Source organism: Monodon monoceros, unplaced genomic scaffold (genome assembly GCF_005190385.1).
Source record: "Monodon monoceros isolate NGI ecotype Baffin Bay Population unplaced genomic scaffold, NGI_Narwhal_1 Super_Scaffold_3, whole genome shotgun sequence".
Lineage (NCBI taxonomy): Eukaryota > Metazoa > Chordata > Mammalia > Artiodactyla > Monodontidae > Monodon > Monodon monoceros.
In genome coordinates this window covers 244,730-260,101 of record NW_021703780.1, presented here as the reverse complement: position 1 = coordinate 260,101, position 15,372 = coordinate 244,730, and the positions used below count along the sequence as shown (strand labels likewise).

Here is a 15,372-nt window from a genome sequence, read left to right as displayed (position 1 = left end):
ACTTTCACAATGAATCCAGCCCTGCTCGCCCCTCCACTGCTTCCGTCCCAGCCCAAATCACAGTCGTTTCTCGCCCTCAGTTAACAGGTCACCTGCTCCTCAGGCACGCCTTCCATGACCATCCTCATTTAAAATTGCAGCCTAGTACACCCCTCCTTCCCCTTCTACTTACTTTCCTTTTGGGCACAGTACTTACTTCACCTTCTAACATACGTAAGGTATTCCTGTCTTTCAGGTATTGCTTACCGTTTCTCAGTTGTTTCTTTTTCACTGCTCTGCACCCAGTGCCTAAGACACTGTCTGGTTAGGACAAATGGGTAGTTGTGTGCTCTTTGGCAAACCATTAACCTCTCTGCCCCTCAGATGGTTCATCTGTACTCACATTGCAGTCTTATTGTGAGGATTAAATCACATAATGTGTAAAGCTCATGACAGAATTATCACTCTGTATTGTGACTATGTATCTACCTTTTTGTCCCCGCTGCTGCAGCATGACTCCCAGAAGACAGGAACTGGATTTTATTCGTCTCTGAAGCATGAACGTATAGTAAAAGGGTTAGGAGCAAGACTCCTGGAGCCAAATTAAATGGGTATGAATGCTACAATTTACAAACTGTGTGACCATGGCCAAGTTGCCTAACGTCTCTGTGCTTCAGTTTCATCACCTGTACAATGAAGACAAGAATGCTTGCTGCATTAGAAAGCACTTAGAACAGTTCCTGGAATATATTACATGCCAGCTATTATCTCTGCAAACTTGTGCCTGGCAGGGAGAAGGTCTCAGCAGATGTTTACCCAAGGGGCTTCTTCCTGATTGTTTCCAAGCTGGACAATACCTTGCCAATGGCTCCCAAACACATTCCTACCCGTGCAGAAGTGGACTCTCCGTGATAACACTTCTTATAGAAACCCTGATCAAGATTCTTATTAGCTCCTATACTTTGAGGCCCTTGGGAGGCTCTCATGCCTCCTAATATACATTAAACTGAGTAGGTTCTCTGCTTGAGCTCAGCATGGCTATATTTTGATGTAAGGAGATATAGCCTATACTCAGGCCAAATGTAAACAACCTTAAGAAGCATCAGGTAGCAACGATGCAAGGGAAATAGATACGTGGATGCTGGGTAGTTATGAGTGCTCTGTAAGCAAATGAAGCCAAGAGAGATATCGGTAGTGCCGGTGGGGCTAGAGAACTTACAGTGTCAAGGCGCTGGTCCAGATTTGAGCTCATTAGAAGGTGAGATTTGAACCAAGACTTGCAGGAGATGTGGGAGTGGAAACGTGTGGCTATCTGGGAAAAGGGGTTTCAGGTAGATGAAACAGCAGATGCTAAGGTCCAGGTGCAAGGGTGTGCTCGGTGTTTTAAGGAAGAGCAAGGAGGCCAGTAGCTGGAGTGAGATGAAACCTTGGAGGTGGGGGGAAGGAACATGCAGATCATGGGGAAGACTCTAGGCCATGGTCAAAATGTAGGATTATACTCTGAGTGAGGCCAGAAGCCAGTGGAGGTTTCTGGGCGAAGAAGTAACTGGATCCGCTTTATGGTTTTAAAGGTCATTCATTGGTGTCTGTGAGGGGCAAGGGCGGAAGCAGGGAGACTGTTAGAATATTACTCTTGCTGGTGCAGGTGGATTCCAGAATCTTCAACAACATTAGCCCCCTCTTTCCTTTCCTCAAAGGTTCTGAGCAAAGCAGCATTCTTGTGCCCCTGCTGCTTTCAGAGGTGAACGGGTTAAGCTTTAGCTCAGCCTCCCTTTTCCTACTCAGTTCTTCCTGTGGCTGCTTCCCACTGCCAAAAAGGAAGCAATCCTATCCGTCACTGCAGAGCGCTAATGCTGCTGTCACTCCAGCCAGTCAAGTTCCCTAAAGTCCTTTGAGAAAATCTTGGGACTTTTCACTAAATCATACAAAATTTACTTTTTTTCTCCTGGGAGCCAAATATATTTTTAGAGAAGAATTAATCTTTCGTTTCTCCAGTCGAACATTTTCTAGCAATCAGAGCCATGCAAATTGAGCTCTCCACCTGCTTCTTTCTGTGCCTTTTGCCTTTCAGCTTTGGTGCCATCAGAAGATACTACCTGGGCGCGGTGGAACTGTCCTGGGACTATATGCAAAGTGAACTGCTCAGTGAGCTGCACGTGGACACAAGGTAAAGGCCTGTTCTAGATGGGCCGGCCAGGATGGTGGGGCTGTGACTCTGGCTGTTTTGTCCATTACTTCTCTCTGTCACATGCTGCCACACTGGAAACTAGAGAGTGGAGTAGAGTGAGGGCGAAGAGGCAAGCAGCATAGGAGACAGAACGAAACTTCCCTCAGCCTACCCCACAGCTTCCACAGGGAGAAGAGCCCTAAGACCCATCAATATTACACGCAATTTTGCTGTGAGGATAGTATTAGCCATGAGTTCAGAAACTTTTCATCTTTTCTGGGTTCTGGTGCATTTGGGGAGAGTAGTATTAAATAATCTTTCCAATATTATCTATGGTCGTTGATTTATTCCGATTTTTCTACCTCTTCTTCAGTCAATATTGGTTATATACATTTTCCTAGGAAGCAATCGGTTATCCCTAGATTTGATAATGTATTGGTATCAAGTTACATAATAGTCTTGTGATATTGTTAAACTGTTCTGTGTCTGTAGTTATATTTCCATTCTTAGTTTGTGTATGTTCTCTTTACCTCTCATAAATAATATTTCCAAGAAGTTTCTCGATTTTATTGCTTTTGTCAGGACCCATCTTTTGGTTCTATCAATTTCTGTTTTTACTTTCATCAATTCATTTCTTCTTCCTAGCTTCCTTTGGTTCATTTAGTTGATCTAACTTTTTGCTTATTGAGTTGAATGCTGAAGTCATTTGTTTTAAATTTTGTTTTGTTTTCTTTAAATGTGTATTATAAAGATTTAAACCCAATACATATATAATGGTAATGTAAATATTAAATATGGTCATGTCATACATACGTTACAATCTTTTCTGTTCTTTTTGCTTTGCTCCCCACTCTCCTTCTACTTGAGCCCCCTTCTTGATTATCCCCAATCAGGTAACCCTATTCATGTACACGCATGTATGCACATATATGCAAATAATATGGTCATTGTTTTACAAAAATGGGCTATTATACACTATTCTCACTCACTAACACCTAATAGAATTCTGTCCAAGTCAGTTGGCATAACTTCAATCTTTTTAATGGCTAAATAAAATTCCCTATTATTCCAGGTTTTGGGCCATTATATCCTATATCATTACATACTGATGCTTTTATTCCTATAGGACAGATTCTCAAGAGGGATATTGCTGGAATGAAGGGAATATTTCCTTTTTAGTTTTAATTTCCAAAAAGGCTAGAACTCTTCAAACATTTCTACCATCAACATATAGGAGTGCCCTTCTCCCTGCATTCACATCAGCAATAAGTTTTGCCTTGTTTTTTCATCTTTGCCAATCTAGTAGGTATGGAGTGATATTTCATCATTACAATAATCACATTCCTTTCATTTCTAATGAGGCTGAACATCTTTTTAAATGCTTGTTGACTACTGCATTTTGAGATTTGACTATTCACATGTTTTGCCCATTTTTCTTTGGGCTCTTTCACTTTTTTTTAGATTATGAGAACTATTTTATTCTTACAAGTATTAATAGCCTATCGCAAGGCACCGTTTATCAAACAATACATCTTTTGTCACTGATTTGAATAAAAACATTCATCATATAAAATTCTCGTATATATTAGTATCTATTTCATTAAATTTATACATAAATTTTATTAATATAAATGTAAGTAATTTATTATGACATTTATCCCTATGCATTTTATAAATATGTTGCTATTGTTAATCAAATGTTTTCTCTTATGTTCTTGATGTTAAGTACCAGAATAGAGAAAAGCTATTGGTTTGGGTATATTCATCTCAAATCTAGCTACCTTACTGAATTCTCATATAAATTCTAATAATTTTACATGGCAGTCTCTATGTGTATTGAATCATATTCAAAATAAGACAGATTCTAGCTCTTTTCCAATGTTTAATCAGTTATTTCTTTTTCTTATCTTATTGATTTTACTTGAAACAGTCTTCATATTTTGCTTTTTAGAATAACATTTGCTGTTTGTTCTTGATAAGTGGTCTTTGTTACTCCTTGCCATAAAATTTTCATTAGTAATGGCTTTTCAGCATTCTAGCATCATATGAATTTTGGCCTTTAATATGCTGAGGACAAATAGATTATGTCAGTAGACTTCCTGACATTGAATATCCTTACATTCTTGGAGTAAAATCTAATGTTCCTACAATTTGATTATTGTTGGGTTCTATGTGCTAATATTTTTTTAGACACTGTGTGCCTTTATTATGTGGGATTGATCTATAGCTTTATTTTTTAATTGAAGTATAGTTGATTTATAATATTGTGTTAGTTTGAAGTGAGGAGCATAGTGATTCAGTATTTTTACATATTATATTCCATCATAGGTTTTTAGAAGTTAATGGTTACAGTTCCCTGTGCTATACTGTATATCCTTGTTGCTTACCTATGTTATATATAGTAGTTTGTGTCTGTTAATCCCATACCCTTAATTTGTCTCTCCCCTCTTCCCTCTCCCCTTTGATAACCATGTCTGTTTTCTATATCTGTGAGTCTGTTTCTGTTTTGCATATACATTCATTTGTATTATTTTTTAGATTCCACATATGAGTGAAATATATAGTATTTGTCTTTCTGTGTCTGACTTATTTCACTAAGCATAATATTCTCTAGGTCCTAAGCATAATATTCTCTAGGTCCATCCATGTTGCTACACATAGCAAGATTTCATCCTTTTATATGGCTGAGTAGTATTCCATTGTGTGTGTGTGTGTGCGTGTGCATGTGTGTGTGTGTGTGTGTGTAAAACACATCTTCTTAAGTCAATTGTCTGTTGATGGGCACTTGGGTTGTTTCCATGCCTTGGCTATTATAAATAGTGCTGCTATGAACATTGGGGTACATGTATCTTTTCAAATTACTGTTTTCATTTTTTTCTGGATATATAACTTTATTTTTTACTATTATTATTAGATTTTGGTATTAAAGTTTTATTGGCTTTATCAGATGAATTGGTGAGTGTTCTATCCTTTTCTATTGCCTAAAATAGCTCAAATAACATTAGAGTTATCTGTTGTTTTAAAGTTAGATAAGACTCACATATGAATCCATTTGGTCCAAGTGACATTTGCAATATCTTTAATCATCTCTTCAGGCTCTTCTATGTTAACTAGTCAAATCAAAATTCAACTTATTTTTGGAGTCAGCTTTAATAATTTTATACCTTTCTAGGAAATCATTTCCTTTATTTTTTCAATTTTGTTGCCACTGTGTTGCATATAGCACTCTCTCATGATTCTTTTACTCCACATCATCTGTAGCTATTTGCCCTTTCTCATTCTTAAATTCCTAAATTTTTGTTATTTATCTTTTCTACATGAACAAGTTTATAACGGATTTCTCTTTGGTTGTTGTTGGGGGTGGTCTTTTCAAATAATGAGCTTTTGGCTTTTTTTGTTCTTCTTCATTATTTTTTTAAATTAATTAATTTATTTTTGGCTGCATTGGGTCTTTGTTGCTGTGCACGGGCTTCCTCTAGTTGCGGTGAGCGGGGGCTACTCTTCGTAGCATTGCCTGGGCTTCTCATTGCGGTGGCTTCTCTTGTTGCGGAGCATGGGCTCTGGAGCACAGGCTCAGTAGTTGTGGCTCAAGGGCTCTAGAGTGCAGACTCAGTAGTTGTGGTGCACGGGCTTCGTTGCTCCACGGCATGTGGGATCTTCCCAGACCAGGACTCAAACCTGTGTCCCCTGCATTGCCAGGCGGACTCTTAACCACTGCGCCACCAGGGAAGTCCCTGGTTATTTTTTATATTTAATTTATTTTCATATTTTATCTTTATCAATGATAGTTTCTTTTGGCTTGTCATGCTATATTTTTTCTAATATCTTAGGGAAAATAATATGTTCTTTTCTCTTTCTTTTGTCCTTTGTTTTTAACAGTGAAGGCATTTAAAGCTATACATTTTTCTCTGAGAACAATTTTTCCATATCCCATAGGTTATGTTATGAAGAGTTTTCTTTTCATTGTTTTCAGTAGAGTCTGTAATATCCTCTTTGATTTCATTTAGAAGCATGATTTTTAATCACATTTTTAATTTGGTTGTCAATTATTTTTTTGGTATTTGGATCAGCTTTGAGCATCCTGTTAGTTTCCTACTGCTGTGTAACAAAGTACCTCAAACTTAGCAGTTTGCAGCAACATCCATTTATTATCTCACAGTTTCAGTGGGTCAGAAGTCCAGGTGGGCTCAACTAGATACTCTGCTCAGGATCATACAAGGCCAAAATCAAGGTGTTGACAGGGCTTTGCTCCTTACTGGAGACTCTGTGGGGGAATCCACTTCCAGGCTGAATTGGAATTTAGTCCCTTCTCTCAGTTTTCATGTGGCACCCTCCATCTTCATGCTAGCAAGAGTGCATCAAGTCTGTTTCATGCTTCGGATCTGTCTAACAGAACATATTCATGAGCATAACACCAAACGGCAAAGGTCACGAGGGACAACATTTTGCCTACCACAGCTGTAGTTTACATACAATGAAACACACAGATATTCAAATGTACAGTTTGATAAGCTTTGGCAAATGCATACAAGTTACATAACCACCACCCTAGTCAACCCTCCTGCAACTTTTCAGTGAGTCTCTCTACCCTTACCTGGCACCAGGCAATAAGCTCCTTTCTGGAATTACAGATTCGCTTTTGGAGTTACAAGACTTTTATATCAGTAGATTCATACAGTATGCATTCTTCAGTGTCTGGCTTTTTACCTTAAGCATTGTGATTTGGAAATTCACCTAGGTTGTTGCATGAAGTTGTTCTGTCCTTTTTATTGCTGATTACTACTCGATTATGGGAATATATCACAATGTGTATATCTTTTCCCTGCCACATGGACCTTTGGATTGTTTCCAGGGGCTAACATAAATAAACCTGCTATGAACATGCCTGTGCAAGTTTTTGTGTGGCCATCTGCTTTCCTTTATCTTACATAAATATCTAGGAGTGAAATTGCTGGATCATGCTGAAATGCATGTTTAACTTTATAAGAAACTACCAACAGATTTCTGGAATGGTTGTACCATTTTGTACTCTCACCAACAATGCATGAAAGTGCCAGTGGCAACACATACTGGACAATATTTGATGTCACCAGTATTTAATTTTAGTCATTTTAATGACTATGTGGTGGTATCTTACTGTATGTTTAATTTACATTCTCTGATAACTAAAGATGCTGAGCATCTTTGCATGTGTAATTGACCATTCCTGTATCTTATTTAATAAAATGTTTATTCACATCTTCGGCCCAGTTTTAAATTGGGTTGTCTTATTATTGTTGAGTTTTGAGAATTCTTTGTATATTCTGGATAGAAGTGAATTTTCAGATATACCTGTTTTCAATATTTTCTCCCAGCACAAAGAGTTTCATTTTAATGAACTCCAATTTATCTATTCTTTTTTCCACTGGTTGCTTGTGGTTTTGGTGTCATATCTAAAAAGCCATTGCCAAATCCAAAGTCACAAAGATTTACACCTGTTCTCTCCTAAGAGGTTTATAGTTTTAGCTCTTATATTTAGTTCTTTGATACACTGAGTTAACTTTTGTGTATGGTTTAAGGAAGTGATCCAAGCCTGTGGTTGTACAGTGTTAATGATCCTGAAGTAGAGGCCCAGATGGTCAGTAGCCTGGTATCTAAATGAACCATTGACCATTTATCCATTAATGTTGGTCTTTTTGAAAATTAATATTGAAGTATTTGTACTTAATACATTGTGCTTGTATTATAGTTTCCATCTAACATGCAGGCTGAGGTATAGTGAATAATAGACTGAGTGTAAAATTGAATTGAATGGAGAAAATGATTTATTATCTAGCTTTCTGTTGTTTTATAGGCAGTCACATGTATTTACCAGGAAAAAGTTGATAGAATTTTTATTTTGATGACACCATTTTATAGTCTAGATTATTTTGATACTGATTAACAGGATAAGCTGACTCTGGACACATCCTGACAACCTCTGCCAAGGTCTGAAACAAACATCTGGGAAAATTCAGTTTTGTATTATCTATTCCTGCAGCTGCTCAACTTCTTCTAAGCAAGGGTCAGGGAATATAATAGGTTTTCCGATTGGTTTTAGATAAAATGTGAAAGAACAGTTCAGGTCAAGGACATTGTTGCCAAATATATTTGGCAAGATTTATATATCAAACCTCAAGGGAAATACACAAACAAAAAACCCACATAAGTTAGGAAGGAGTAAAATCTGTGAACCCGGGAACATTTTGTCACTTACTGTGCAGATTACCCTGAATCTGAGACATAAATCACGTCCCACTTGACTAGGGCCTAGGCCTTCTGTTTCTGTCTCACAATCTTGATCTTTTATCTGGCTTTTGGTTTTCGCTCTTCCCTCATAGAGAGAAAAATTTGTTTTCTGTGTGCTCGTGATCCTGTTCCTTCTCTGCTCGTCCAAGTTCTTGATCTAGTAAACATTTTTATGTCTTATATTTTCATTTTATTCATAAATATTAAAGTGAAAGTACTGTGCTAGTGTATGTCAAAATACCTATCTCTGGACATGGGTCTGAGTCTTGTTAGAAACCAATGGAAACTTTGGAGAAACTGAGTAGGGTAGACTCAGGAGAACCAAGGAGATGGAGTGGGAAAAGGGGAAGGGAACAAACTAGGGATGAGTTGATGACTGTGGAAGGGCATAGTCTCAAAGTGGCCAGGAGATGGGACAAATGAACCGAAGGGAGGAATATACTCAATGATGTAGGCATCAAATAATGTTAAATGACTAAAAGCCATGTAGGTCTATGCCTAGGCTAATGCCATGGAAATTTCTAGAGATGGATGAAATTACAGCACATTTAAATATGAATTAATATCACCATTTGGGTTCCCCAGAAGCAGACTGTGAGATGGATATCAACGTGCAGGAATTTTATTTAGAGTGTTCTTGGGATCAATACCTGGGAAAGCAGGGGAGGGCGGAGGGAGAAGCTGGGCCGCAGTGCAGGCCAGCCCTACAAGGAGCTCTGGAGCGGGAATGACCCTTCTGCGTTGTCCCACTTGGGCCAACGCGGCCAGGACCCTGTGTCTCCGTACTGATCAGTCATTAAGCACTGGCTATCCTAGGAAGGGGCGTGGCTATCCTGGGAAGGGGCGTGGCTATCCTGGGGAGGGGGCGTGACCTGCTCCAGAAAGGGGCTGTGGTCTGCTCTGGGAATGGGCGTGGCCTCCCTGAGAAGGGCCAGTGGTCTGCTTTGGAAAAGGGGCGTCCAGGCCCTGTGGGCGGGGCATGAGCCCGGCGGGCCGCTCCTCGAAGATACCGGAGCTGAGGGCTGTCCTCCAGCAGCACCCACCCCCCAGGTGGCCGGGTTCGAGTACCTTCCGGGCCGCCCACTCCCCATCGCCATCACAACCCCCACTCACTCACTGTCCATGTCCTCACCTGCATCGGGGGCAGCTTCTCCAGGCCCCAGGGGCCGTCTCATCGCGCCCCTCACCTGGTGTGGCTGCCCTGGGGTGTGACCCACTCCTGCCTGCTTCGCGTGAGACAGCCCTCCCCCCTTGGTGGTCGTGCCCCGGGTGCTCCTCGTCTGGCGTGCCGTTCCTTGGGTACGGTAGCCCCAGGTGCCCAGGCGGCGCTCCTGCTTCTCACTCAGTGAGACTCTTGTGTTTTGTGCTGTGAGGACCTTCTACACTGCTGAGCCCAGAGCTGCAGGTGGAGATGGGCGGCACAGACTCCCCGGGTGGGTCACGGGGGAAGAGAGGTTCTTTTGCTGCCATTCTTTGGTTCCTAAACCCGTGTGTTCTCATTGGGGCCACAGAACCATCTTTAAATCAATGCATATCCAGCACCTTGGAGGTTGACCCTCTATCCTTATGGAGCCCTGCCTCCAAGCTGGAGCTTTAGCTGTGCCTTTAAGAAGTCATTCCATTGCTCTCTCTGTCTGGCAGCTTCTGCATGGGGTGGCATCTGATAAAGCCAGTGGATGCCATGGTCATGGGCTCACTCCAGCACCTCCTTTGCTGTACAGTGGTCTCCTGGTCTGATATGATATCATATGGGATCCTACATCAGTGAATCAAACCCTCTGTGAGCCCTCAGACAGTGGTGCTGGCTGAGGCCCTGCAGGCAGGAAAGCTAACATATCCCTGAAATACATGTCTCTTCTCATCAGAATGAAGAGCCAGCCCTTCTAGGGTGGAAGGGATCCAATGCAATTTGCCACCGAATCACTGGCTGGTCTCCATGATGGACAGTGCCCAGTTAGGAACTCAGCATTGGTTTCTGTTGCTGGCAGGTTGGATTTGGGGAGGCAACACAAGTTAAATCAGCCTTAGTCAGTGGGAACCCTTGCTTTTGGGTCCATGCATTAATTCTCTCCACGCCTCCACAGCCACTTGGCTCACATCTTGCCAGCACTGAGATGGCCCATGTAGAGGCTGGCTAATGGTAATTGTCAGTCATTTTGTCTGTTATTGTTTTGCACTTCTTCCACAATAGCTATTCTCTGATGGTATTAACATATGACATGAAGGTTTTTTTATTTTGTACCCACTCACTAATATGCCTTCGCCCCAGACATCCTTGTCCTTGACCTTCCAGTCCTTTTCTTTCTAGGCCCTTGAACAGCCAGCCAAGCCATTTGCTGCTGTCCATTAGTCTGTATATATTTGAACCTTGGGCAGTTTTCTCTTTCTGCTCAAAGTGAACAACCAACATTAGCCAAAATTTGGCCCACCGGGAGATTATCCTTCACCACTGTCTATTGAATCCACCCGAGTGGGGCTGTAATACAACAGCAGTCAATTTTTGGCTCGTACCTGAATACCAAGCTGACCCAACTGTACATAATCTCAGGCTTCTTCCCCCCCAGCAACTGGTCGTCAGGGACCCCCCCCACATGGCTATGGGTGTGACTTGAGGTAAAGGTGGCTGTGTAGCACGAGTAGATGAGATGGGCCTCTGACAATCTGCTCATTCAGCCTGCTCATGCACTCTGGTCCATGCAGATCCCCACGCCTGCCTCCGTAAATCAGCTCCTTTTACTGGAAGGGCTCCCTTATCAGTACGCTGGCTTCTGGCCCTCAGCCAGTACATAGAGTCACTTGTCCTGGCCTTGGGCTGGCCGACCTGCTCCCGGTACGTGCTTTCTTGGGTGTCCTGGAAACCCTGGGATTGAGTGAGCTGCAAGGCTCCCTGGGAGGGGAGGGCTGTCAGGGAGGAGAGAATTAAGTCAATCTCATCTTTGCCTCCTTGAGAGAGGTGTACGCAAAACAGTGCACACTTGGAAGGAGTGTCTTCAGTCCATCTGCTGCTCCATCCCTCCGAGGCTGCTGAGGTCTTCCTCTGTGACTGTCGCTTGGCCAGTTTCTCTCGTGCTTGCAACAATCTTCATGTGAAGCAAGAGCTGCTAAACTGTTAGGTGCAGGCTCACCATTTTCAGGCTCTGCCAAACCCTTGTGTCTTCTGAAGGGGCGTCTCCCTCCTTTCCTTGGCTGGTCCTTCCTCCTTGGTTTCAACACTGTCTAGGGCTCACAGGGCTTCCTTCTGCAAGTGGCTGTCTGGTGTGTCTGCCTGTGTCTATGCCTCTTCTTTCCACCGTCGCCTGCCGTTCGTGTTGAGTGCGACTCCCAGAAACTCGCGTAGCAGAGTCTGCTCTGTCAGCCATTCGATGCACTTTTATTTTTCACCAGAGCCGTTCAAACCTCCGTCTCTGGGCCACACCCCTCATCAGAGCTCCAGGGGCACAAACTCGGGGACCTACCAGATGGTTCCACCCTGCTGGGTACCAGCTTCGCCTTAGCATAGCCGCGGTTTTGGTGGGCGGAGGGCCACTGTGTGCCTCACGAAAGAGCTCTGACAGCCTCACGCCTACCCTTTCGCTGGGAAGCACCGTTTGGGGGCCTTTTAAGTTTTCGGTCGTTCTGAGTGGGGTTCTGCTAATCACGGGTGACAGCATTGCCACAAATTTATGGCTGTCGGTGAATTATCTGAAAGCAAATGGGATGAAAAAGAATGTTGCCAACCAACATTGTGCAAGTAGTGACAACTTCTGTTTCCTTGGGTGATTTTATAGCTTTTTAAGCACACAAATTTCAAAAAAAAAAAAAGGATTGTCTGCTTTTTTTCTTTTGTGTATGTATGTGTGCAGGAAGTTTATTGGGAGGAGTTCATTGGGGCTTAGCTTACTGAGGCTCACCAAGTGTCTGGATAGTTTCCTTGAGGAATGATGGCACATCAGGACCTTAGTGTTGGTCTCTGTTCCTGGCAAGCTGGACATTTACAGCAGCAGTTGCTAGATCAGCCTTGGTGAGTCCATGATGTTGAGCCCATGCATAGTCACCATCATGGCTCCTCCATTTATATGTCCATTTTGGCAGCATTGGGGTGCCAACGACTGAGGCTGGCTAACATCAACTGGCTAAGTCATTCAGTTTACTTGGTTGTTTGGTGCAGTTTCCTTGGCAGGAAGTGCAGCATTTATTGCAAGACGCCCAACCTGGGGCCAAGCAAGAACGGGCAGCTCATATGCTCAAAAGACCCAAACACCCCGATGGCTTTCAGGGAAGGGCTTTTGAAGGCAAGGTGAGGGAGGGGGTGGCGGGATACCTGATCAGCTTATGGACGTTCTTCTGACTGCTTGGTGGTGAGGTAACCAGGTGGTATTTCGGGAGGGAGTCAACATCATCATCCTTCTGGTTCCAGTGGTCTGGGGTCTACACGCCGGTGGTCAGCACGCCCTTACCTTCTTCTGCCCAGTGGGGGTCTTAGTATCTGCAAAACAACTCAGGGATATGACTCAGGGTATGATCTATAGCCCTTGAGGAGCAACTTTCTCTCTCCTTTTCAGTGTTGGAAGTTTCTGTTGTCATACGCTCAAGCTCAGAGATTTTTTCCTAACAATATCCAGTTTACTAAGGAGCCTATCAAAGGCACTCTTCATTTCCATTACAGTGTTTTTGATCTCTACCATTTCTTCTTGATTTTTCTTAGAATTTCCATCTTTCTGCTTCTATTATCCATCTGTTCTTACATGTTGTCTACTTTTTACATTAAAATATTTAACATATTAGTCATAGTTTTTTTTTTAATTTCTGGTCTAATACTTCCAACATTCTTGTCATATCTGACTCTAGTTCTGCTGCTTGCTCAGTCTCTATGAACTGTGGGGTTCTTTTTTAATGCCTTTTAGTGTGCCTTGTAAGTTTTTGTTGAATGATGGACGTGATGTACTGGATAAAAGGAACTTTGGTAAATTAGGCCTTTAGTGATGTGGTGGTGAGGTGTGGGGAAGTGCTCTATAGCCCTGTGATTAGGTCTCAGTCTTTTAGTGAGCCTGTGCCCCCGGACTGTGGACTTCACCACTGCTTCTCAGTCTCACCCCTTGACACAGGCTGGCTAGAGTTGGGTATTTCCTTTCCTCTACATGGAAGGAGAAGCAGGATGATGTTGGGTATCTTCCTTCTTCCAGGTAGATGAAGCTGTGATTAAAATCCCAGAATGATAAGCTCTGGTAAAATAATTTCTCATGAGGGCAGGCATAAGAACAGAATGCTCTGGCATATTTTAACTTTTTTTATTTTTATTATTTTTTAAAATTTATTTATTTTATTTCCTACTACAGCACTGGTTCCCACAGGCATTTCTACTTGAAGGTTTCTGTTCTAGTAAGTTGTGATTCTCTGCATTCACCTGTCTCTCTAATTTGGGGGGCAGCAGTTTTCTCTGTGACTTCATATACAGCTTCCAATCTGCCTTGTTAACAGTAGAGGAGAGTGGGATGGAAGCATTACTTCCAGCTGTTTTTTAAATTATGTTTTATTTTTTTGGCCACACCACACGGCATGCGGGATCTTAGTTACCCGACCAGGGATCGAACCTGAACCCACTGCACTGGAAGCGTGGAGTCTTAACTACTGGACCACCAGGGAAGTCCCTCAGCTGTTTTTTAAAGTGGGTTCAAAGAAGGGTCAACCAAAATGAATGACTTTTTCCTTTTTTCACACAGGTTTTCTCCTAGAGTGCCAAGATCTTTTCCATTCAACACCTCAGTCATGTACAAAAAGACTGTGTTTGTAGAGTTCATGGATCAGCATTTCAACATTGCCAAGCCCAGGCCACCATGGATGGGTAATGCAAACAATATTGACTCATTGTTATGAAACTGGGTATCTTATTTCCTTGCAAGGATTCCCCAGTCTTGGGGCTGCAGTTTTCTTGGCCAGGCTTCCCTTATTACCACCTCTCGGGGAAATACACTGGCTGAATGGTCTCAGTCTTCTTACTGGGCCCTCCTCCTCTGCTTGAGTGCCCTTTATCTTAGACCTGGGTTCATTTTATTTTCTCTCTGCTTCCAATCCCTAGCTGATCTTATCCAGTCTCATGGCTTGAAAATATCATACATGCCAATAAGTCCCAAGTTTATATCTCTAGTTCAGACTGCTTGCTTGATACCTCCACTTAGGTGTCAAATAAGCATGTAACAAGATGTTAAGATGAGACATTTCCTACCTTAGAATGATTGCTCAGAATTATAGGTGACAAGTACCCCCAAATTCTAAAGAGAGATATCGGGCCACCTATTCAGGACTTGGTCAGGTAGTGGTCCAAAATTGGTTCAGCAACCTTTAGCCCATCATATACCTCCAGCCTATATAAAAGAAGGTTAGGAACTTATGAAAGAGTTTAGATTTGAATATTTCTTTTTTTAAAAATGTAATTAATTAATTAATTTTTTGGCTGCCTTGTGTCTTTGTTGCTGTGTGCCGGCTTTCTCCAGTTGCCTCGAGCAGGGGCTACTCTTCATTGCGGTGCGCGGGCTTCTCATTGCGGTGGCTTCTCTTGTTGCAGAGTATGGTCTTTAGGTACGTGGGCTTCAGTAGTTGTGGCTCGCGGGCTCTAGAGCACAGGCTCAGTCGTTGTGGTGCACGGGCTTAGTTGCTCCGTGGTATGTGGGATCTTCCTGGACCAGGGCTCGAACCCCTGTCCCCTGCACTGGCAGGCAGATTCTTAACCACTGCGCCACCAGGGAAGTCCCCTTGATCATTTCTTTTGAAAGCATTTTGGTGTTTTGTATATTCCCATGAGGGGAGGGCGGCCTCTCCCTCATATCAAGCTGCAGTGAGGGAGGCTTCAGTAGAATCATTTAGAAAACTTGACATAGTTCTTCTGGAGCTTGGAAGATACTGACTAGTGCCTGACTTTTATCTAGAAAAACTTTCAATGCCAGAGTGTTGGGGAGCTTCCCCTGATGGCATAATAAGGAGAG

The 15,372-nt window shown here is 42.5% G+C and overlaps 1 protein-coding gene across 1 annotated transcript in view; it reads left to right on the top strand.

Moving 5' to 3' along the window:
- Positions 1–1,791: 1,791 nt before the first annotated feature.
- The window catches only part of F8 (coagulation factor VIII), a 123,394-nt gene continuing 109,813 nt past the window's right edge, over positions 1,792–15,372 (top strand). Inside the window, exons 1-2 of the mRNA XM_029243906.1 lie at positions 1,792–2,146; positions 14,113–14,234. Coding sequence (XP_029099739.1) covers positions 2,001–2,146; positions 14,113–14,234 — 268 coding nt within the window. The 5' untranslated portion in view covers positions 1,792–2,000. The remainder of the gene's footprint in view (positions 2,147–14,112; positions 14,235–15,372) is intronic.